This window comes from Panthera pardus, unplaced genomic scaffold (assembly GCF_024362965.1).
Source record: "Panthera pardus isolate Hobbes unplaced genomic scaffold, ASM2436296v1 HiC_scaffold_24, whole genome shotgun sequence".
Classification (NCBI taxonomy): Eukaryota; Metazoa; Chordata; class Mammalia; order Carnivora; family Felidae; genus Panthera; species Panthera pardus.
The window spans coordinates 390,288-415,880 of record NW_026526810.1 but is presented as its reverse complement, the minus strand read 5'-3'; the positions used below and the strand labels follow the sequence as shown (position 1 = coordinate 415,880).

Below are 25,593 nucleotides of genomic sequence, written 5' to 3'. Positions count from 1 at the left end.
TGCCTGAGAAATACTAGCTAATGATCCAAACTATCAGATATGTTAAAGATCTGAAGGCTGAGCTTTGAAACGGGAAATGCACAGGAATAAGGCAAAGATTCCAAGAACTGATTCTAGAAAGAAAATATGTACTTAGAGATCTTTGGATTATACTACCTTAGAGGACATTTCCACCACCTATATTATCATGGATTCCCATGTTGCCAGCCTGATCATCTGTAACGTCCTCTTTCACCCGAGGGTACAAGCAGGCACTGAAGATTACTTACTGCCCGGACCCATGATTTCATTAGGGGCTACAAAAGCGTGGAGTTCTAGCATTCCCTCTGCATGTATTAGCTGGGCATCTTCTATAAATAAAAAAGTTCCCTCATTAACTATTTGGTTATACTGATAACACTTCGTTTAGGAAATGTTCAGTTCTCTCCCTTTATTTATCAGCGCTCAGAATAATGAATTCATTCCCTAGCATCCTCCAAAGGTGACCAACAAGAGGTTTGGCTTGATTCTGGGAAGCATGAAATTCGACTCATGTTGGGGTGGGTGGGGGGTGTGTGTGGCTGTGAGTGTGTAGACAGGGGTGTCTTTTAACCCGATGAAGTGTCTCAGTTTATTGTGATTGCTCTTTTTGATGCTTACTGTTCCATCTTTGGCCAGTGGCAGCCTCTTAATGTTGGTGCCTCTCGCATACCCCGGGCCTTGCTTCGGACATTAAATACTATTGGAGGCTCCGGGCGTCTGGGTGGCTCAGTCGGTTGAGCGTCCAACTTCAGCTCAGGTCATGATCTCACAGTTCGTGGGTTCGAGCCCTGCATCGGGCTCTGTGCTGACAGCTCAGAGCCTGGAGCCTGCTTTGAATTCTGTGTCTCCCTCTCTCTGCCCCTGCCCTGCTCACACTCTGTCTCTCTCTCTCTCAAAAATAAATCAACATCAAAATTTTTAAAGAAAATATTGTAGGCTCATATTGTACATTTGCTGCCCCAGCCCTAGAATAAGCCATTTCTCCAAGAATCCCTGGATTCTTCTGGCAGACAATGGAATTTAGAGACTACACTATGGATGCCAGGAGTGTGGTCATTGCTATTGGGTTGAGTTGCTCATTATTTCTAGGTGTCTATATTGGAAGTCGCTAGAAAAAAACTTTTCTATTAAAAGAAAATGCATCATGACTTCATATTGATTTTTCCAACTCAAATTTAGGATTACAGAGCTTTTACTTAACCTCTTCGATTTTATATCTTTATTTTTTTTTATGCTGAAAATCTTGATTCCTATTTCAGTAATATTATTTATTTGCTTTATCCTAATACATGTTCATATATAAAATACATGTAACATACTTAATGCACAGTTAGGTTTGTTTGTTTCACTTAGCTTTTTATTTTCAAGAATTGCTTTAATCCTTAAAATGTAAATGTTTATAATGATGGTTTCAAGGTCAAAACCAATAAACAAGGTACATGAAATTTGAGTCTAATACCTCTCTATTCCCTCTCCCCATTCTGATCTCCTCTTTCCTATAGGTAACGACATCTTGTTTGCTTTTAGTTCATTCTTCTTTTAACATCAGAAAATACATATTACATCCATTTTCCATTTTCCTCACTCTCTTAGATACTCACTCTCAAAGTACCTGTTGTGTACTTTGCTTTTTTGTTTTGTTTTTTTTGTTTGTTTGTTTGTTTGTTGCTGGGATTCCCTTGTTCCTTTTCTAGCTATGTAGGACTCCCCCTAGCATGACCATGCCACTGTCAGTCCCCTATAGATAGGACTTGGGTTTTTCCACCTTTTTGTTATTGTCAATAGGGAAGTGCACATTTTACATATATCTTGGGTGACTGTTCCCCCCACTAAAGAAGAACAGTCTAGAATTCCCATTCAGTGTAGCAGGTGGTTTCAATCCAGGATCCACATGATTTTGGAGACAAGTAAAGTTTTTCCAGTGGGTACCCAGGCAAGAATCATTTTGAAGGATTTTGCAGAACGTAAACTCCCATATGGATTTTTTCTAACATTGACTGAGAAGCCTCTGTGGCCCAGCAAACCCTTTTCCCAATTGTGCACACACACACGCACACACGCACACACCTGCCACTCTCCAAAGGAAACACCAATCTCTCACTCGTTCTAAATCTCAGGGGAGAAAACCTACAGAGTACAAACAAATAAACGCTATGAAATATTGGTACAGGTGCTGAAAATGAATGTCTCTAGTGGCTGGAAAATAAATCCTTTTGCACATCGAGTAGTTTCCAATTCTTTTCAAACAATTGAAGATGGACAGACCTAAAAGAATTATGAGCTAAGGGGAGATTTAAAAGAAATTTTGATAAGAGACCAATATGAGATTTTAGGCAAATAGCCAGATAATAGTTCGAAGAATTGAGTCACATTACAATAACAAAACTCCTTCCTTTTTCTCTATTTGTTTACTGTAAATAACATTTCTCAGTTCTTATATTGACATATATAAAAAACAGAAATAGAATTGATCCTGAACCTTCCTTACTTTAGCAATAAATAATATGCATTATAGGCTACTGGAGAAATGTAAGAGATGCATTTCCAAGAATATTATACGTCTTATCTTTCATATTCATCAAAGTTGTGATATATGTTCATTATTTCGATCTGCTGCCTACTTCCGTGTATTGCTAATAATTGTAATGATAACTCAATCCAAAAACTATTAATATCTAGAAACTAATGGTTATTGGACATTAAAAATTAAATTTAAATCTTCATACATATTTTCGTCACACTAAATTATGACAGAGTGGCCAATAAAAGGCTTTCGTGCATAAAAATATAACACATAAGGATAAAATCTGGTAAGGTAACTGGAATGAAAACATAAATTCAGGAAGAAAAAGGAACCATGTAAAACTGACTGCTTATGCACTTGTTCGTGTGTTTAATAGATAATGTGTCAAATTGCTCTGGTATTTAAAGTTCATTAGATACATTACAGGAGTGATGTATTTTTTTTAATGTCAATATTTACAATATTCTGGAAATGGCATCCTTCGCAACTATTTAAAATCATGTTGCAGATTTTATATAGCAACTTAAAACGTGCAGGGGGAGTGCACAGGTGACTTTTCAAGATTCTTTTAGGGACATCAAATCTGAAGACCACAGGTCTAGAGACTGAGCCTCTAGTGATATGACTTTTGAAGTCTTGTCTCTGATTCAATCTGATCTTTCCTCAAGGCGCTATCCCACCCACCCCGGCCAGCAGTGTAAGGGGAGGGAATGCAAAAGTGTGTAACAAGAGCAGCACCTCACCTCCAGCCGGGGGCTGCCTAAAAGCTCCAGCCCCACTTCTTTAAGTCCTTGGCCCTCATTCCCCACCCTGCCTGGGGGCCAGGAGTAGCCAGACTGAAAGTGTGGAAAGCGGATAGGATAGAGACTCTCAGACTCCAGTTCCCCTGAGGACAAGATGCACCCCCCACACACACGTAGTCTCCTGCTAGTCTCCTGCAGTTCACCTCCCCACAGCCACTTCTCCTCTCCCATCATCCTGCTCTTTTCCATAGAGAGACACCCACTCCCCTGCGGTCAGAGGGATCCCACTGCTCTGGGTTAAAGAGGAACTCAGCCGAGCTCTGGAAGGTCCCCAGGTCTCTGCATCCAATTACACAGAAAAGGAGGCCACTGGTGGGTTGCAAAGACCACAGAGAAACCTGCTTCTCTCCTAGAAGTTCAAAACGTCTATGCTCACACAACTCGGACAAGCTATAAAGGAGACAAAGTGACCCATATATTCCCGATAAAGAAACCACGACCCAGCAAAGGTGAGCAAACACAGATTCACAGGGCACGATATTTCTGGAACGAATGGAAGGATTCAAGCTTCCTCCATAATCACTAATCTGAATGGGCCAAGTCAAAATCTGTCAAAGCCCATCAGAAGCACAGCGGCCTTCTGAACAGCTGTAAAGGCTTCGCGATGCGCGTTAATGGCAAAATAGCTTCATCATAAAGACTGCCATTCATCGTGGGTGTCATTATTTTTTAACTTAGTCAACTTTATTTTTCTTGATTGCGTGTCTCTGCACGTAAAAGAATCTCCACGTGATCTAAGCGGAACAAAAGGCTTAGCATATGCGTTCTCCCTCCGCTGGAAGTTCTCCTAGTTTCCCATCTGCCTCAGTGGCTCTGCCTCTTACCCCTTGTTCCGCGTGTCAAGCGAATCATCAGCCAAGGCTGGCAGTCACCTTGAACACGCTCCCAGCAGCCACTACTACAATCTTTGGAATCATTGCCACTCTTGTTCCAGAGGGTCTGGGGTTTTCACACACCTAGGCCACACATCAGTATTAGCTACATCCAGCATACATATACATACACCCATACATCCAGAAGGCAGGTGTGTGCATGAACATATGTGTGTGTCAACACACACGCAGGTGGGTACAGTCAGAGACACAAACACAGGCCTGTTGACCGTGCCCCGATCACACAAAGCTGGTGAAATCTCCCTTCGACGCCTCCTGAAATCAATGGCCTAAATGCAAAAAGAAAGGCTCCATGTCCTCTTCACATGTATCTTGTCTCCCAGACAGCCAAAATAAGTGGTTTCACTCTAAATCACTCGATGAACTCTGCCGGGAGCTTCAAAACTTCAAAATAACACGACTGTCTTTCCAGGCAGTAACGCTTCTCACCACCTGCTCCTCCCCCCCCCTCCCCCCGCCCCTCAACAGCTGGGCTATCTTAATAGCTCCCTCCCCACAGATGTGGTAGGGCCACCAAAGCCTTAGAAATGTCATTCTGCCCTTCCGGAATGTCCCCTGTCTGCCCACCCTCCTCCTGTCCCTGATCCCCTCTCCCCTTTTTTCCCCACGTGGCTATTTTGAATCACAGATACTGTATTTTCAACCAGTTCTTCACCTCTCTGCCCAGCCCCATCTGCACATTCCCCAATCATGGCACTTGGGTGCGAAAGCCTGTATTCCTTCCAGGATGCTCTCTGGGGGACCAGCCCTACCCTGTAACTTCACCCACTCCATCTCCCCAAATCCGACATTCATCAGAATCCAGCACTCCAAAGGAGAGTCCGTGCTAGGGCTGTAGCTCGGGAACATACAAAGCTGGAAAAGGGCTTGGAAATTACTTAGCCTGCCCCCAAGGCATGAAAACCTTGGCTGGAAGAGAGGTAGTGACTCGCCCAAGGTCACTAAAAAGAGTAAATGAAATGGAGGTCCCATAGAGTGCTGTTCTTGTTTTCAAGGTAAACGTGTTCCCGGAGAAAAGCATATATTAATTAAGACATGCAAATCAAAAATACACGGATATGAAGTTTACATTTCAGTTCTATAGCTTCCTGCTTTCCATCCTGATGTGCTTAAGCTTTGGGTCACCAAGAACTCTGTTTCCCCAGTGGTGTGGGCAGTGCCTTAGGGATGTATCCATTTGTATAGTCATCTGATTTAAATTGACCGTATGTGTGTGCACTGTCACAAAGGCACGTCTGTCCGTGGCGTCACCCGAGTTATGGATATTCCATGGTGAAACATTTACATAAGAGATTGAGATTTTCTATAGTGACATCAGACTTCGGACTTCATACAGCAGGCTTGTTTGCCTTCATTTTGCCTCCCCTCCTCTTCCTGATACAGTAGAACATGCTATTACCTCGCTTCCTATAGACACAAACTGAAGACCTCAGCCCTGGGTCTAGGAGGTAGTTGGAATTCTCTGGAGGGAAGGTACAGAGAAAACTCACAAAGACATCATTATAGGACGGCTCCCTCTGAGCAGGGCTTTGTGACAGTTTATGCAAAAAGCATCCATTTAGCAGAATCTCAGTGGAATGGCTGTTTCAGACTGAGCCTCTAGCCCCAGGATTAGGAAAAACCCTCAGAGTCTTCCAAAAATACAAGGAGTTTAAGAGCCAAGCTGTTTAGCAGTGTGAGCCTAGAGGATAAATAGGCCCATTGTGATTCTCCCCAAGTCTCTTACCTAGAGTTGCGTCTGCCAGAAGCAAGTTCTCAGATGGAAGTCCCCGGAACACATACCTTCTATAACTTCCCCTTTTGTTTTCCTCTTTCTAAATCCTGTCTAAATGCTGGCACTCAGTCAGAGACCTCACTGTCCTTTATTGCCCCCAAGCAATATATTTTTTTATGGAGCAGTCGGTGCAAGTCCAAAGATGTAGGTTGAAAAATAACTTGGCCCTTATTTTCTTTTACAGATGCCTAGACGTGGAGCCTCCTGGCTGCACTCAAATCTTCCAGTGGAAACAAACCATAGACACGTTGTGAAAAGAGCTCAATTCACTGAACAAAGCCGGAGGTCTCACTTCGGCTCAGATGCATGGATCACATTGGATCTAGACTGATCCATTCAAACCCCAAGTGCTTGCTACACGTTCATAGGTAAAGGAAAATAGGAAATTAAAGCCTTCTTGTGATAAATCTAGATTTTTAATTTACCCTGCTCAGCACAGGCTGCACTACCAAGGTTCTGATTTAGATTCAGATTTATTTAGCAAACATAAAATCACTTCCAGGTAAGACCGGCTTTGTTCAATATTCAATGCCAAAAAAAAAATCTAAAAAATATGATAACTGATATTGAAAATGTGCGTATAGGATAAGGAAACAGATGATCCGAAGGGACAAAGGGGATAATGTATAAATAACTTAGCCAATGCCTCTGACTCGCTAAGCAACCTTAGGGAACTTATTTAATCCCTGGAAGACTCACCTTTCTTAAATGTAAAATAATAAACTATATAGAACATGTACAGAAATTAAATGAGATATTAAGTGAAACAAGCATGCAGTTTTTCTGTACACATGCACATATGTATTACTTTTAACCTAAACCTTCCTTTTTTAAAAAAAAAAATGTTTATTTTTTTTTGAGAGAGAGCACCAGCAGGGAAGGGGCAGAGAGAGAGGGAGACACGGAATCCAGAGCAGGCTCCAGGTTCTGAACTGTCAGCACAGAGCCCGATGCAGGGTCCGAACACACAAACTGCGAGGTCATGACCCGAGCCGAAGTCGGTGCTCAATGGACTGAGACACCCAGGCACCCCTAACCCAGACCTTCCTTGAAAGATGCTAATTTCTCAGTGCTTATGGCTATTGTATAGCACTTCCAGCTATCCCAGAAACTTGGACATTCTGCCCAGGGGCCCTTACGACAATGAGACACCACTCCTGGACTATGGATAAGGAAATTGGCTCAGGAATGGAGTGTCAGAAAGTCCATGGTAGGCAGAGGCCAAGCTAAAGGTTAATTGTTCTCATTATGGGTTTTGTGGGTTCGAGACAATTCCACCTGCAAGTGCTGGGAACACATTTCCAGGATCGGGGAGGGGGGGGCTGCCAACCTAGATCCTCGGAATACTTAGCTGTCCACAAAAGCAGGGAAAACCCAAGAAGAGCAGCTAACGCTAGTCTCAGAGTGGACAAGACTGGGCAGGTTAGAATATTCTACGGCCGGAGCTCAAGGACTGTATTTCTCCTATGTGTGATGCTTCATGGCAGGAAAAAGAAGGAAAACTAAGATGATTTGAATTTAAAAAGGCGAAGAACGAGACAGGATCTTTTTCCTCAAACGGCATACTGAGCTGTAAACTGTCTTCTCCAGCCAACTTCTCAGCGACGTTAGTGACAATAAAATACTTCTATCGATTGGATACCCGTCAGCCTTAAGATGACGCACTGAATCCTTCGACCCTGGTTCTGGTTCTATGACATCATCTTCTGACCCTGCGCCTTCCCTCCGAGTGCGGTGGTGAACACAGCTGACGTGCGCCAATGGCACTATGAGAGAAAGACCCTTTCGAATAAGTGACAAAATATTCTCCCGTGCTAGCCAGTGAGGTCTCATCTCTAAATTAGCCCAGGCGGGGTGCCCACCTCTTAGCTCCGGATGAGAAGCTAGACTGGTTGGCTTTCTTAATTGAAAACTTGTTGTTTCTAACTCCAAGATTCCAGCAGCCTGGCACACTGACCTGCCGTTTGGAAAGGCGGTCATACAGACGGCGTGCTTAGATCACGGGAGAACGCGCCTGCACAACCACGGCTGGGCCCCAAGTCAGCTGCCCGAGAAGCAGACAGCTTAAACCAGCCTCCATTTGCTGCTCTTGATTTCCATTTTCCTCTGAGACAATCTGTGTGGACTAGAGACTGTTCCTAAAGCCTAGTTAGCAGGGTGAAACAACTCTTGACCAGCATTAACATCTAGCATTACTTCCTACAATGACAGGGACTTCTGCACTGGTGTGGCACCTGTCACCATCAGGGGCTGCTTCTTAACTGTGTCTAAAAGAGGTTTTGCCGGCTGTGCCCACCCCCACCCCCAATCCCCCACTGTGATAACTCCTGGTGTATGACCTGGTTTGCGTATCTCTAATCTCCCTGGGCCACAGGTTGGAAGGAGGCAGGTGGCTGTATGCCTGGGCCAGTGGAGAGGTAAACTGAGGCAAGGCCTGAAGCCCCCTGGCAAACCACACCTTGCACACCCTGTTCAAGGCGAGGGCAAGATGCCCCATTAGAAGAGGTGATACGTGCAGAAGCAGGTCCCCATAGTAGGAACAGAAGGCAGCCCATCCCGAAGCAGGTCTTCCGGTAGAGGCACGATGGCATCATGATGCAGAGTCAGACACACAGCCACAAATTCACAGCCATGTCACTGCAGGAAATCAGCTAACCTCTCTGATCCTCAGCTTCCCCATCTCTTGAACACGTGCCGTTTACCTCCGGGTGGATTAAACAGACCGCGTGGATTAAAGAAAACACTTCACGTAAAGCATTTAGCATCGTACCCAGGATGTGGCAGGCCTCAATACGTGTTGGCAAGAAGCGGCAGCCATAATTGGTGCGGTGATGCTCGGGCGCTGTTCTCTGATAAATATTCTCAAGAAGCGTTCTCTGTGAGGTAACGGGCTGTGTACTTCTGTGTGTGCAGGCAGATGGAGGTATCGGGTGGTAGGAAACACTTAGGCCGGGTGAGGAAGTGAATTCCAAGTGTCCTTCGCTATAGCTCTTTCAATGCGCGCTCACCCCGAGGAAAGAGAAGTCGCTTCTGGTTGTGTGCAGTGATAATAAACAAACCAGACCCTTGCCCCCTTCCTGCCCCCTCCCTCCACCCGCCCTGTGCCCTTAACGAAGCATTCACTGGCCCCCCAGTCACAGTGCTTCCTGCAGTTGAACAGATCAGCCAGAAAGGCACGGCTACAGCTAGAGGTAAAATCTGAGACTTCCAAACTACTCCAAATTAATCATTCTAGCTGGAGGGAGACTCGGGCCTTTGGGCCCCCCTTTTGTTTTATTAACTGCCAACTGAAAATGCCAGAAGTAGCTGGGGAAGAAGCTCAAAATGGGGGACGGGGAACACTTTGCATATTTTAATTACTTCAGTAAACAACACATACCACAACAGAAACCTCCCATCCGATGGCTACATCCCCAGGCAGAGGAAAGCTGGAAGGGCACCATGGGACAGGACATAAAAAAAAATATGCCACTCCTTCCACTGGAGGCTGCCTTATCCAGCTTCTCTGAGCTGAAGCCAAGCTTCCTGTCCACCCACTGACTAGCTGCTGGGGCACTTCTTCCGGGGGCAAGGAGAAACAAACACTCAGCGACTTTTCACACGGCCAAAGCTTTCCTGACAGTCAAATGCACCTCTACCCCCAGTGGAAAATGGGTTCTTCTTTGAGTCATGAAGTAAGACCTTCTAATTCTAAAGGAGGTTCACTTGGTGCCCGAGAGGACCGGGCTCACAGATGACTTGCCAGATCTCTGGCAGGACCACAAACGTGGAAGAGTGGATAAATTCCTCCACCACCTTCACGTAAAGGTGGGGGTTCAACCTTGGCAAAAATGTTGGGATGATGTTCTCAGGGCAGCCCGCAGATGAGTGACAACAGCGGGGGACCCGTGAGCTGCGAAGTGATTAATGAACATAAGTTAGCACTGCTACTATTTTTCTGCATCATGGGTTCCTAGGTAGGCCTTCCCCTGAGAAATTCTAGGAAAAGGGTATTAATTAGCCCAACCACACAACCCATACAGTGACTAGAGATGCCTCGAGCATCCTAGGAGGGAGGCAGCTGGAAGCAAGATCTGACACCATGGGAGGCCGTGGAATAGAGTGGAAAGAGCAGTGGACTGAGACTCGGGTCGTCTGCATTCTTGCCCCAGTACTTCCAGGGTGCTTCCGTGCTTTGTACTCTCTTCTTCTTTCTTCTTGCATGTTCACAGCTGTAATAATTCCATAGCTGGACCAGAGGGCTGCTAAGACTCTTCTCCACTCAAAAACTGCGTGAGGTTGTCCCAAGCAAAATTGTCTGACCTGAATCAACATACCAAGAGCACTGAGCCAAAGCTCATCTCAACATTGGCAGCCTGCCTTTCCAGAGTGGCATGTGTATGCATGCGCGTGTGTGTGTGTCTGTGTGTGTGCATGTGTGTGTATGCGCGCGTGTGTGTGTGTGTGTTGCAGGCGGGCCAACAAGCGCAACGGGCCAGAACTCAGAAGCTCCAGGGCCCTGCCTTAGGTTTACATCATACCACCTGGCTCGTCCCTAGGCCTCTGTGTCTCATTTATAAAATTGGTAGGGTGAGGAAAAGGGCTGGGCTAGTTGGCCTTTAGGTATCATCTAGTTCCAAAGTGCTATGATTTGGTGAAGCAGAGACTGGATAAACTCTGGATGCCCCTCCCAGTGCTGTGCGGTTAGGGCTCTGAGGCTCACAAGCTTCACACAGCCCGCTACTCTACAACTGAGTCCCTGAGTGCCTCTTTGCAGCAAAGTGTGTGAGCCAAGGGTAGTCTCAGATAAAAGGTATGGAGGGGCTGTCCCTCCACACAGCATCTGGCATCCCAGGCCATAACCTGAGGCATGCAGCTGTGCGTTGCTCCTTCTCCCTTGAAAAACAAGCCCTACCTCTTGGCTTCCCCTTCAAGGTCAACAGGCGAGGGAAGGCTGTTCTGAGGATGAACCCAGGAGAAAGTCTTAAATGCTGAGCCAGTAATCACAGTTGGGTGGTTTTTTCAAAGGCATTCCTACTCTCTTATACACATTCGTGTCTCCAAAAGCACAGAAGGAAGATTAGAGCAAGTGGGCTTCTTGTGTTTAGGCTAATGAAACTGGGTGAAGAATCTTCAAGGGTCACCTGATGGGTCCCCGAAAGGTGGAGCTAGGCTAACTCTGGAGTAGGTAATCCTTAGAGTTGAGCCCTCATCTTGATTCATCATAACGGATAGAAAGAGATGCTTTCAACATTCCAACATTGGGGCCAGTAGTGGAAGGTTGGTCCCAGGGATACAGAACAGCTTGTTGAGTGCCTAAACTATATCAGGATCTGCACTGAATGAATTAAAATGCACTGCTTCATTCAGTCCTCCCAATGTACCTTGGCTCTCGAAATTCTTATTATCAACAGCACTGCATAGACGAAGGAAGAAAGGATGGGAGGGAAGGAGGGGTTAAGCAACTTATTTGAGTTCAAGAGGTTGGAGAGCGGAAGGTCCAAGCCTCACACCTAAATTATTCCGATTCCAAAACCAATGTTCTGCACCACCGAATCAGAGTTCTTATTCACATCCAAGTTGAAGGAAAACTCACTGGGACGTCTTGAGGCATATAAATTGATGGGTTTGGGGTAGCAGATCTTGGGAAGTGTGACAGGAATCCTAGAAGTTTATTTCTATAAAAACACCCGTAAAAGCCGAAGAGGGATTTTTCATTCGGAAATACCTAAATCTGCAGATGTAATGAACTAAGAAGGGAGCCTACATCAGCCCGGAGAGCACTCATCAAAATGACACCAGAAAACACTTGTATGCCCCTCATAGACAGACTAGAAAAAGCAGTCAGTTGTGGACTTTGCTTCCTTAGTCCTTCTTTTGTAGCTTTTCTCAGCATAATGTCTGGCCTGACTCAGAAACAACAGTGATTATTTCATGCCTGGTCAGCAGGGCTCCCAAAGACAAGGCATCTCCAGTGAAGACTAGTGTTTTTTACTGAACACCTAGGTCCCGGATAATCTATTCAACTGCTATAGCATGTATCATCATGATTTCCAAAATTCATTAGTCTTGATTCTTTGGAAATCTATCTCCCCATTATCACCTCTTTCCCTGAGATCACTGTCTCAGGCAGAAAAGGGGGAAGACGGAGGGAGAAGGAGGGATGGTAGGAAGGTTGAGTGGAGATGAGAAGGAAGGAGACAAAGACAGAGACAGAGCAATGTATGTGAAGCCTGGTGATTTAGTCCGGTCTTAGAATTAAGCGGCACCAGAAATAAGCCTTAAATCTGGATTTTGTGATTATGAACACAATACATTGCCTCTTTGCTTAAGATAGATTGGATTAGGTTTCTGTCACTTGCAGCTAAAAGAATCTTGATATAACACTGGAAAATTTGACTCTCAATTTAGTCTCTACTTCTAGGAATAAAATGTCTATTTCTAGAAATGAACTAAGAAGGAAGACTCTGAGAGATCCCAGAGGCCCAGGTAGAAACCAACTGCCCAGCTAGGGCAGAACTACAATATGCCTTCCCTCATCCACAGAATACCCTTTGCTCCTTTTCCACCCTGCATGGTGGCACCCACATGCCTGGGTTTCATCAGCCATAAAGCATTGCAAGGACACAGTGGACAAACATGTGGCTCTGAGACCAGCACTTGCACTGAAAGCTTTCCTTGCATGGCTACATCCGCCCACATACCGGGCTTCTGCAGCCCAGTGCCTTTGGCTGGAGGTTACATTAGACATCTACTTTCCATTAGGGTTAGCCACAAGTGCCAGGATGGGAGGAGGCAACAAAAATCAAAGGAACCAGCTAATTCTCAAGAGAGACCCGTCTGACCCAAGCAAAAGAGACTGCGGAACTCATGTGATCCGATCCCCTCCAGTACCCCCAGACAGGAGGTCCTGTCTCAATTCTTCCAGACGAATGGGTTTCTCATGAATCATTTGTCCCGAAAGAATTGCAGAAATAAACTTCAAGATAAAGCCCAGAGCAAGGAGTACAGAATCCCATCACAAAGACTAGGGAGGTTTTCTTAACAAACAGTCCCAGATGGTACATCTAGAAGGATTCCCTTCCTTCACTGTCCTCTTCCCTCTGAACCCCTCAGCTTCTTTACTTAAAGACCTGAGCTCCACCCCATTCCAGGAAACTCCTGTCCTGCTGTTCTGGGAGTTTGCTCTGATAGGAGACATCAATTTTCAGATCACCAGAAAGCAAAATGCTAAGGGCATTACGAGTCTAAAGAGTAATTACAACTTAAAGGGCAGAGTTCTCATCTCTGGATAAATCTCCAGGTGAGAATCAAAGGACTGGCCCTGGGAACACCAGCTCATTGCTCTGAACCTATAAGGACATGAGATACTGCATAATTTTAGGTTCCCCCTAAGAGGCTATCTTAACTATCTTGATTTGCAAGGCTTGGGAACCAACGAGAAGGTAGGAAATCACATTCTGCAATGTCAGGGCTGTTAAACTGTCAAAGTCCTAGTATGTATTATAATGTTCTCTAGTTCATGGACTCTTAGCTGCGTCCTGATCCACCCCACAAACTCAGTGATAGCTGAAGCACACCAACATGTAGAGAGGGTTGAAAACACTCATCCGAAGCTCTTGTTGTGTGCCCTGGGCATGGAGAGACAGGTCTGTGTTCTCAGGTTCCTCAGAAAAACTGGGTTCAATTGGGTGGAGACCTACACACCCTGAATGCTTCTAGTGCAAAAGGTAGGTCTCTAATCAGGTTTCTAAGGAGGTCTTTGGACTGGGGCATACCTGTGACCATGTGCTCTCACTGACTTGTGTCAAAGGCCTTGGCACTGTCCTTCCAACTACAGCTAAACATTTCCTAGAATTACAGCATACCCTGCACATGTGAGTAGCAGGGTAGCAGGGTGGGCCTTATATAACCTGTGAAAAGAGGGATGTCCTTGTCAGCTTGAAATAGAACCAGACTTTTCTGATCTCTACTGCTGCTCCCAACTGGGACTCCATGGGACATGGGTGCAGAATAGAGAAGCCAAATGATGCTGGGATGAGTCAGTATCTTAGAAAAGGTAGCTTGCCTGCTTGCTTGGTTGTTTTTTCCAGAAAGGGGACTCAGAGGGATAAGTCAGAGGAGAGTACCCCATGGGGGAAGATGAAAGACGTTTTGCTCCTTAGCCCTGAGTAGCAAAGTGATAAAGGGAAACCAGACAACAGGCCATAAGCAGTAAAGAACCAAGACTTGATGGGGTAGTCATAATCCGGTAGTTGGAAGACCACAGTGAGAGACATTCACATGCCTGGAGTATATTCCTAAGTGACACTGATACTGTCGTGATGAAGAAAACCCTTGGCAAATGACAGAGTAATAACTTCTCTCTACCCATATGACACATATCGTGACACTGAAAGAGACATTGCCTTGACGTTCACTGAAACCTCTGGATAAATGTGCTCTAGAAGTCCAAGAAAATAACAGCGTCACAAGTGGAAATACTCTCTTTTGGCATGAAAGGAAAACTGGATAGGGTTACTGACATCTCAAAGTAATTCTTCACTTTGCTAAAGAGGCTCTCTCTGGTGCATATAAATGATGGTTTGTTTGCCATATAGCCTTACCAAGCTTGTGCATAAAGTAAGATGCTACCTAAAGTTTTCTTCCTGGGAAGTATATAAATGTTCATTACACATAAATACAAGGTTACATGGTGAGATTGATGTTAAGTATAACCATAATAAGATATGGTCCAGAGACATCCTGCTTCTTGCTAATAGCAGTCCCAAGACTCGATGCAGTCTGTCTGTGGATTCCATTCACAAAGGCAGGCAGGAAATTTAGGATTCTCTTCAAGCTGAACCCTTCCCTCAAACCCCTGTCAAAAAACCTTTATCCAGCCTCAGACCTCCACATGCATTCTCCCCACCCCTATTATCTATACACAGACCCATGCATCGTCCCTCCTTCCAACGTGCGTGAAACCCAGAAACACTTGACACGCTGAAGTCCAGTTCCACCTCTGCCTAGGATGGACGCCACAACAGGAAGACTTGCTCTCATGCCCCCGTCCCCGATTTTCCATGCCTATCCCCATTCCCAATGACAACGACACATGGAGAAGCGGACTTTGCTGTCCCTTCATGCACAATCAGCAAAGACTGGACAACCACCCCAACATATCCACTGCTCCTGATCCAGCCATGCAAATAAGCCCATTCGCAGGACCTTGGGGGATAACCTAGGAAGTCCTACCTTTCCTTTCTTTCTCCCACTTCCTGCCAACCGGTATCTTTGGGTGAATGCAGAGACTAACTGATAGAGGCAGGATTTCAGATTTGGCTCAATGTAGGCTTAAATCCTGGCTCCACTGTTTTCCAGTGTTGTGTTTAAACGTCAGTGTTCTCATCCTTAAAGTGGCACTATGATAAATATTCATGGGAACAGTATAGATTAAATAAATCAGCCTCTTTAAAGTCCCTATCCAAGTGTTTGGTGTAGGTGCTCATCAAAGATAAGCTGCCATCCCAAACCACCCCTGAGGACACCAGGTGGAAGAAGAAAAGCCCTTAAGATGTCCTGAATGGCCAGTGCATGTCAAAGACTGAGGGGCGTTCTATAAGATGCTCTCCCAAGTGGAGAAGCCCACAGCCTTACTCACTTTGACAGTGTCTTAGTCATGTCAGCCAGAGGTGAAACCTAACTACTGAGCAGACAAGGTTTGCTTCCAATGCCATGGCCGCCTTCTCCCTTCTCAATTTTTGTAATTCTGAGGTTTGTATTTCTTGCTTTGGAGTCATAATGTCTAGACCTGACTTGTTTCAGATAAATTTCATCCAAGCCGTGAAAGCCCGCTTTGGCTAAATTAAGTCAACTATATAACTTAAGGTATGTTATATGCTTTAGGCTACTCAAATGCTTTGGCCTCCCTGTCTAAAATTGTGCATGCGTGTGCACACATACACACACACACACACACGTACATACACAACTATTACCACCACCAGTAGTACCACCAAACACTTCCTTTTTCTTTCTCTGCTTTATTTTTCTTCAAAGGATCTATTATTCTTTTACATATAATATATTCTACTTTATCTTTATTTTCTATTTCCTTTATTAAGGGCAGAGATTTTTTCCTGTTTTTATCACAGTTGTATCCCCCAGCCCTGAGGATAGCTCACAATATATGGACAGTGTCCTAATTTACCAGGGAAGGTAACAGTTTATGCCTGTAGTATCAATTTAATTATTAATAGCTTCCCTTTTCTGTCTCAGAGGTGTCCAGGTTTAGACAAATATATAGAGTTGATTAATAATAAGTAGTTGTTGAATTTAATTAATAAATTTGACCAATTTGATACTTTAATTAAACCCATCAACTCCTCAAACCAAGAGTTTTACCCCGAGGTGAACGAATTACATATGATGTTAAAAGCATGAGAAGAGATTGATTAATCTCTTATAATGGCCCTGCTTTCAAAATTCTCACAAGGCTAGCAAACATGGTCATTCTGATAAACTATAACTCTACACAGCTTTTGGCGTTAAAAAATCCTGAACTGTAAGGCCGTTATTAGTAACAGTGCCAAGAGGAGATATCTATAAAAACGTAGTCCTGAGAGGACCTGGGAAGCTATGCCTAATTTACCTCCCTAACCGTATCACAAGAGAAATGAATGGAATTGGAAAAGCACCCCCGTGCACCTGCCCATGAGACTGCAGCATCAGGATGATATCACGTATTGGAGACTGGAGGTCTCTCACTTCAAAATGAACTACAACACACCCCATGAGTGTCCGAAAACAGCCTCTTGCCTGTGGGAAAACATCTCAAGACGGACATGTGTCCTCCTAGGCTGGGTGAGGTTTTTAAGGCTGGATAGGTAAATGTTGTAGTTCTGCTTCCCCAAGTGGACCATTCCCAAAACAGAAGGAAACAGCCCCTAGATGAAAAGTGGAAGGAAGCCATCCAGTTCAGTTTGACGAACAAGGCAAGACAGATGGAACTCTGACTGACTCCGCATTATGTCCATTCTCCATGCCAGAGATTACCACAGAAATTAACATGGGGATGGGAAAAAGCTTCCCCCAAATACTCGGGGAGATGCCTCAGTCATGGTGCTACATAAAAACTGTCCTAAACATCAAATTTCTTAGACAAGCTTCATTTCAGGTCAACAGGGAGACCCCCGCTTCTTCAGACCCTTTAGCCTATGTGGCATTCTCAATTCCTTAAAGGGAGTGTAGGCACCCAAAGTGTACTCACAACTCAAGGTCACACTTCCTGAAATGCAAGAAAGCAGCCAAACCATCATCCATGCAGAGCCTCCAGCCTTCACCACACACGCAGGCTTGGACAGAATCCTTGGCAGCCATTTAAACTCCGGCGGCTCTCCCAGATGTGCACCTAATTTTAGCAGACTATGGCCCCTCCACCCCCCACCATGCTTCCTCCCCATGAGATATCCCAAGCACATCAATGGCTTTGGCAGGAAACTTCCATGGAAGTGAAATGATGCCCCCCCCACCCCCGCCTGCTGGGAGGCAGGGAAGGAGAGGTGGGAAGCATCCCCCGCCCATGGAAGTTCCTCTCCAAAGTCTGCAAGCTGTCGGTCTGTGTGTGGACGGCCCTGCCCAGCCCCCTGGCCCCAGAAACAAAATCCAGACTCACTGTGGAAGCTGCCGGTGCTGCTAGCCTCTGTCGCTGCCATGACACGCTGATCGGGCCCTTCTGGCATGGCCCTTCCTGACAGTGAATGGAGGAGAGAGCGGGGTAGGGGAAGAGAGAATAAAGGATGAAGGCAGAGGAAGAAAGCATGGAAGGATGAAAGAAGGGAGGATAAGGGGAGTGGGTGTATCTTTAAGTGAATGGCGAGTCTCCTGGCATTGCCTCCAGACACCTGTCATACCACTAGGGGAAAAGGCTGACAGCATCAGCCCAGCTCCAAGGCCCTCACTCAGGAGTCCAACCAGAGATCCTACCCACAGCTCGGCAGGCACACCATCACACCACTCTTAATACATGGCACCCAGCTGTCTTCCTTTTGGTCTTCTACCAAGATCCACTGGCTTCCCTCCAAGGGCTCAGTTCTACTTCCAACAAGATGAGCCTCTCGGCCAACTACCACTCTGAAAGGAAGAGGGTTTTATCCAGAATTTTCACCCCCTTAAGTCAAAGAAATAGCACCTCTCCAAAGTTTCTGAGGGAATAGCTGTCCTTCCTGTCTCCAACAGAAAAATCACTGAATTCACCACCACTTTCAGGGCTTCCTTCCCAGATGCCCTTCCCTGCCTGCCCAATTTGGAAAAGGGGTGAGCTAGCTAGACGTCACCTGTGTGGAGCCTCAGCCTTTCTTCTCCTTGGTATCAACAGAGTCAGTGTGTACAGACTCCATTACCACTTGGGAAAAACTCATTCCCCTTAAAAGGCCTCTTGAGAAGTCAGAGGAGTAGGTATGTTAGGCAGCTTTTGAGAAGGGATATGCAATGACTTAGAAATGGCATTTCTCAAGTGCCTCCCAGGTCAAGAGCTGTGTTCAAAAGACAAGAGACAAAGCCCCTGCTCTCAGTCAAACCAGAGGCATAGAAGCATATCAAGGACCCAACAAAGAAGAATATTCATGAAGCAACACATCTCAATAGGGTGATACTGGGGAGACCATCCAGTGAGAACAGTGAAATGGGACCACTGGGTTTGATGGCAGTGAGGAGCAGACAGAGAGAAAGAACAAAGAGAAATACGAAAGAACAAATGGTAAGTTGAGAAGAGAAGACATTATGGGCTGAATGATGTCCCTCCCAGAATTCATTAAGCTGAAGTCCTAGCCCCCAGTCCCTCAAAATGTGACTGCATGTGGGGGCGCCTGGGTGGCTCAGTTGGTTAAGCGGCCGACTTCGGCTCAGGTCATGAGTTCGAGCCCCGCGTCGGGCTCTGTGCAGATAGCTCAGAGCCTGGAGCCTGTTTCAGATTCTGTGTCTCCCTCTCTCTGACCCTCCCCCGTTCATGCTCTGTCTCTCTCTGTCTCAAAAATAAAATAAACGTTAAAAAAAATTTAAAAAAAAATGTGACTGCATGTGGAGACGTAAGTAAGATAAAAACAAGGTCATGTGGGTGGGTCCTAATCCAATACAACTAATGTCCTTATAAGAATAAGAAATTTGGGGGCACCTGGGTGGCTTATTTGAGTAAACATCCAACTCTTGCTCTCTCAGCTCAGGTCATGATCTCACGGTCCATGAGATTGAGCCCCACATTGAGCCCCAGGCTGATGGTGCAGAGCCTGCTTGGGATTCTCTCTCTCCCTCTCTCTCTGCCCCTCCCCTGCTTGCATGCATGCTTTCTCTCTCTCAAAATAAATAAATAAACTTAAAAACAAGAATAGGAAATTTGGTCACAGACATTCACAGAGGGACAAAGATGTAAAGAAAGACACGGAGGAAAAGACAGCAAGTACAAGTCAAGGAGACAAGCCTCAGAAGACACCAACCATGCTGACACCTTGGTCTCAGACCTCCAGAAGCATGATGAAATAAGTTTCTGTTGTTTAAGCCTCCAGTCTGTGGTGCTTTGTTACAGCAGCGCTAGGAAATGTATACAGAAGGTATCAGACATGTTGGAAATGAACAGGCACCACTGTAGAATGAAGGCAGGCTGGCTGGGGTAGAGCTGAGGGGACTTCTTGTGGGAGGGGGCCAGGAAGCAGTTTGGCAGACAGCCTGAGGGCCCTGGGGGCCAGGGTAAGAAATTTATAATTTTGAGAAATGAAGATTCACTCAAATCTCTTAAAGAAGCATCTGGAATGATGGAAGGTTTGAAGAGTATGGGCAAGGTGACTCTGAATCTGAAGGTACACTTATTGATCCAAGAGTTGGTCTGGTCATGGAGTGGACTAGGGTGCTTCCTGACAACATACAAAGAACAAGTAACACTGAAGTAAAGAGAGAGCAGGGTCAGGTAAGGAGTCAGGTATAGATGATGAAGAGACAGGTTCAAAAATGCCTCCCCTTTGGGAAATGTCCCAAGAGGGTTTTCACTCATGCTAACGGGCTGCTGAGTATCTGCTTGAGAAGCAGGCGGTGGCCATGGTGAGTTTTATCTCCAACAAGCCAAGTTTCAATCACCAGTGAATTCTCCAGGGGAGGTTAACAGCTTAAGCAATCAAAGAGAGAAGAGGTGGAGGCTAAAAATGTAAATTCAACCAGCTTCTGCCTAAAAGCAAAAAGGCATTATAAGCGTGTGTGTGTGTGTGTGTGTGTGTGTGAGTGTGTGTGTGTGTGTGTGAGGTTTCCCAAAGTAGATGTCTAAAATAGCAGCACCAGAACTTTAAAGGAGAGCAAAAAGAAAAACCAATAGATGAGGTAAAGAATGGCTGGGATAGGGAAGAAATTGTGGAGCCAGGCATCACGAAGGCACTGAACAAGAATGTTAAGTGGTCAGGGAATGGAGGGTGGAGAAAAGAATGGGGCAGCTATTAATAATGTCATTCAACAGATAGTTCCAAAAAGGATTAGAATTTTTAGAGGAAAGGCATTTGAATTTTGCCAAGATGAGATAATTAGTGACCCCCAAAACTTACAGTCAATGAAGTGCTGAGATCAGAAGCCCAAAAATTAAGACAGAAGATAAAAGCAACCTATTTCAGTAGTCGAGGAGACACATGCCAGTTGGAAGGGGCAGAAAGGTCAAATGAAGATTTTTCTTTAATGTAGAAGAGATAGACCATGGATTTTGGAGTACAAAGAAGGGAGGAAGTCTTCAGGGTTTCAGAGTGGGACAGACACAGTCCCAGAGAGCAGTGGGCTAGAGAGGGCAGGTGACACGTGGTGAGGTGTGAGGGAGGCGAGAAAGAACACAGACGCGAATTTGTAGATATGGAGAGGGTGAAAATTTCATAGCGTCACAGAAATATATACTTGACACACTTCCTCGTGCATGCATAATAATGGCTCTTTACTTTTCTGCTTTATACCCATCTAAGCACTTTCTATTATAGGGTTGACTCAGGATCTCAGAACTGGGGCAAAAGCAAAACTTTGAGGTCACCTACTACAACCTCATGTTCAATGCAGGTGTCTCTATAACATGTCTAAAATGTGGTCATCTCGATTTCCTGGAAAATTCCCCAGAAATGAAGAACCCACCGTCTTACTGGGTGGTCTGTTCCATTTCCACATGATACAGGTAACTGCCTTGGGGCATGGTGCTTCACCAACCTAGAGTTTTCTGGCCCTGCCACATCCGGAGGTAAGGGAACATGTTGCAGAGCCCATTTACCAGGCCAAAATGATGGAAAACGATTCCCCAGACGATCTCTGAATGGGATGAGAACTGGTTTTGTGATTTCTGATTGTCCCAAACTGCGGCGCCCTGGAGCACCATCCCAGGTCAGTCATTCACCAAGAGGTACACCTGCCTCCTTGTTTATTTCACTGAGCAGACATTTGCAGAAAGCCTACTGTATATCAGATATGGAGTTTTGTGACTGGAGAAGAAGGCATGGGTGTTGCCCTTTCAGAAATCAAAACTACTGTGAACAAGTATGTGCTGACAGATGTTCTCGAGAATACATTTTCACAATAAAAATGTAAAAAAAAATCACTTCCTACAACATATTTGAGGTATTAGGGCAGCATTCCTCACCTCTGATGACCATGTCCTCTGCTCCGGGCATTTCTTCCCTACCCTTAAGTTTCACCGAATTTGTGTTACATTTTTGGGACTATGCTTGGCCCAAATCACCTTACTGGTGCTGGTTTTACTACCAAACTGGAGATCCCAAACTCTCTGAATTAGGGTCTCCTTGCTTGTTGCCTCCTCTTGCTTAAATATCTTTGCCACAAAGCCCAACTAGAAAAAAAAATGATGGAGCTGACTTATTATAGGTTCACAGTTCTAACTCTAAAGCCTACCTGACCTCATAGAGACCCTACTGTACTGGTACACTATTGAAAACTTGCTTTCAAAAATGACCTTGCATTCCTTAAAAAACCTTACCTATGAATCAGAGCACTGAACCCAATCTGCCCTGCCTTATTTTTGTGTGTAATCTGAATAACACTAATTAATCTCTCTGAGCCTCAGTTCACTGGTAGGAATAACAATACTGGCTCAATTGACTTCCAAGTACTTCAATGATGATCAGAGAGAAGCACTGGATCTGAGATGGGGGACCAATATTCTTGCCTCAACTCTACCACTAAATAGATGCATGAACTTGAGAGACACCTGCTCCCTCTCTGGGGTTCAATGTCCCCATCTGTTAAGTAAGTAGGTTTGACAAGATGACCTCCAAGTTTATTTCTAGCCAGGATTTCACAAGTTTACCAGCATAGATTGCTTACATAAATTTTACCCAGGCATTTGTCAAGGACTCTCATGAAATACTTTTGAACAAAGAGGTCAGTATGTGGAGAAGAAGAGTCCAAATGGCAGGAATCATAACCATAGAGTAACTATATTCAAAGAATGCTGATAATTGGGTCAACATCTGCTTGGGAGCAAGACTCCAGCAGCAAACCCAAGCCTTGAGCTATTGTACATTCCAAAAAAAAAAAATTAAAAATACACTTAATTTCTGGTACATTGTACATTGATAATAGTTGCAGGTGGCACAGAGCTGGGAGGAAAAGCTATATCTAGACCACAAAGAAACCTTGGTAGAGTGGAATATGGAACCAAATCTAACAAGAAGAAGCCACATTTGCTATACATAAGATCAAAAAAAAAAAAAAAAGCCAGCAACAACAACAAAAACATTTAAGTGAAGAGTGAAAAAAAGCAAGCAGAAGATAATTTAAAATGTTGGGATACTAGGGTCATCTCTGTGAACTTGGGCATATAAACCTAAGTTAGCCCCAGTAATTCAGGCCCACCTGCCGAAATCCTCCCTCTGTACACGATCCTTCAACACAGATAGATACATTCAATAAACTCACATCGACACCTTATTAGATCTCTTCAACTCTGAGAAGCTAAGGTTTGAGCATGACTAAAAGGATGCAGTAGAATCCTTGAATTGAGAGCACTGATTGGGATGGGATATACCATAACTGGGACAATATGACACAGGTACCACTAATTCCCTTCCCTCTACCCATGGTAGACATCACCAGTTAATCCCACATGCTTTTTCACTGATTCTGGATGCAACCGACAACTTCCTCTTATCATTCTATGCTGAGGAACCACTTTCAGTCTATGAGTACTGGTACCTTCGGGGCACCTGGGTGGTTCAGGGGGTTAAGCATCTGACTCTTAATTTTGGCTTGGGTCATGATCTCACAGTTTGTGAGTTCAAGGCCTGCATCAGGCTCTGCATTGCTGACAATGCAAAGCCTGCTTGGGATTCTCTCTCTCTCCCTTTCTCTGCCCCTCCCCTGCTTACATACACACTCTTTCTCTCAAAATAAATAAACTTAAAAAAAAAAGAACTGTTACCTGAGATCTACTTGCCATCCCTGCAGCCCACAATAGTTGGCATCAAGGCAATTCGATTTGCAAGCAACAAGTCATGTTTTAGGTATAAAGGACATCTAGCGACATGGAAAGCATTAGCGGTTCTGACAGTAAAGTGACTCCTCTCCATTTAGAAATGAAGAATACAAGCTGGTCTCTTTAAGATCAGCAAAAAATGGCTGAAAACAAGAATATATGCCCAGGTCATCTGTAAGAGCTTGAGTGGTTTCCAGGCCTTCACAGCTCAATTGCACCCTGATTGATGCAAATGAAGAAAGAATATGTCTTTCAGAAGGGGGACTGGCCGGTCATAGAGACCTGGGAAGGGAATGACACGGAATTGGATGGTGGCAGTGCTCATCCCTTCCTGGCTTCTGTCAGGGGAGAGACGTGGACTTCGGCAGAAGACTTGGAGTACTTCTGAACTTACTGGAAGGTCTCTGTTATCAAAAGGATATGGGTATATCAGTCTCCCTTAGCTGGACGCTTCTAATAGTTTGATGCATCTGACTTTCTTGCTTTGACTTCTTCTTTAAGCAACCTTCTCAATATGATCAGGCTTCCCACACAGACTGGCTTATTGGGAGTGAATGCTTTGATCATATAGCCTTTGAATAATCTGGCCCCCTGTGTGCATTAATAAGTTGTCCTTCGGGTGCTAACGGAAGTCTCATGGGCGTTTTAATTATTGTGAGACATCCCCTCAGGCTTCTTCACTGATAAGCAGATGTTTGGGCCTTTGGTGGGGAATCAGATCCCAATATATCTACCCAGAGTCCCCACATAATGATTATTGGTGTATGGCAAGTGGGGACTCACAAGGAGCCATTTAAAATGGATTAAATGCTTAGGCCATTATTCCTTACCCATTACAAACATTTGACATGGGATTATATATTTTTTAATTAACCACTTTCTTCAAGCATTCTCATAAAAACAGAATGGGTTCCTTTGCTTTCTAGGAAACTACAGGCCATGCAGATGCCCAAATAACTCAAGGGCATGAATAAATAAATAAATACAAAGACCAGGAAGCTAGGGGTTTCCCCAATGGGTAAGAAAAAGATCAACTTCAAGAACAAACTGGGCCACAAATCAAAGGTCAATCCTGGCTGTAGAGGTGAAAGAGCATGACTCAACAAAGAAAAGGTAGCCAAGGTTGTCATGGTGATTGGCAGAGTGGGACACATGGCATGCTGACCACCCTTGCCAATCAACTTTAGGACGTTGATGAACTTGACTCATTTTTTCCAGAGTGTACATGATCGTTTTCTTAGCAGACTATACTGGTGGTCATGGTGGTTAATGGTGGTGATGATAGGGGTCATAAAACCAACAGTACCCAAGCCAACAGTTCAACACTCTTGTATATCCAACATCTCATGTTATGCACAATAACGTGCAGTGACCATCATGCTGCATATGACAAGAGAGAGAAATGAGGGAGGCCTAGTTAAACCAGCCTTTTATATATATCTATAGTTATTGCCTATATACGTCCATCTAATATCTACATCTATATCTTACTTATATCTCTCTAGACAGATATTGTTTTTATCCCCAAGGCTCTAGTGCACCTGACCCCAAAATCTTCCTTTGGGGCAACAAGGGATGGCACACATTTAGGATGCCTGGAGAATGAGCTCTGATTCTGAAGACCTTCGTCTACCATAGAATTCATGGTGTATATTTAGCAAAAGTTAGCTCCTAATTGGAGCCACCAATTCTACAACGGGAAGCTCTACCTTTGAACAACTAGATGCTTTCTCTTTCCTCCTGGGCTTCCGACAGACCAACTCAAGTGTCTAAACCAGTCCCAGAGGAATAAGTGGTTTTGCTTTGTATTTGCCCGAGTTGTCTCGAGGCTCTTTTCCCTTCCAATTTTAGTACCCAGCACCCAAACCCACGATAGGAAATACCTTGCCTTGTAATTTAAAATTATTTAAAATTTCTTATATATAATTTCTACCTTATTCACTTACATAGAATAATAATTACCATCTATTGAGTGCCTAATAGGTATCAGACAATTTGCATACATTACCTTATTTAATCTGCACCAAAGAAGAAATTGTTTCCCCCTCCCCACCCCCCTCTTTCTCTATCTATTTATCTCTCTGTTTCAGATGAGGATCTAAGGCTTAGAGAATTTATGAAAT

General features: G+C 44.6%; 1 protein-coding gene across 4 annotated transcripts in view; it reads right to left on the bottom strand.

Moving 5' to 3' along the window:
- Positions 1–25,593, bottom strand: part of NTRK3 (neurotrophic receptor tyrosine kinase 3) — a 381,805-nt gene that overhangs the window by 14,258 nt on the left and 341,954 nt on the right. For 2 of the 4 annotated variants that reach the window (XM_053888749.1, XM_053888744.1), the window contains exon 16: positions 17,651–17,725. The exons of the other annotated variants lie outside the window; for them this stretch is intronic. In XM_053888749.1, coding sequence (XP_053744724.1) covers positions 17,651–17,725 — 75 coding nt within the window. The remainder of the gene's footprint in view (positions 1–17,650; positions 17,726–25,593) is intronic. 4 annotated transcript variants of the gene reach the window in all.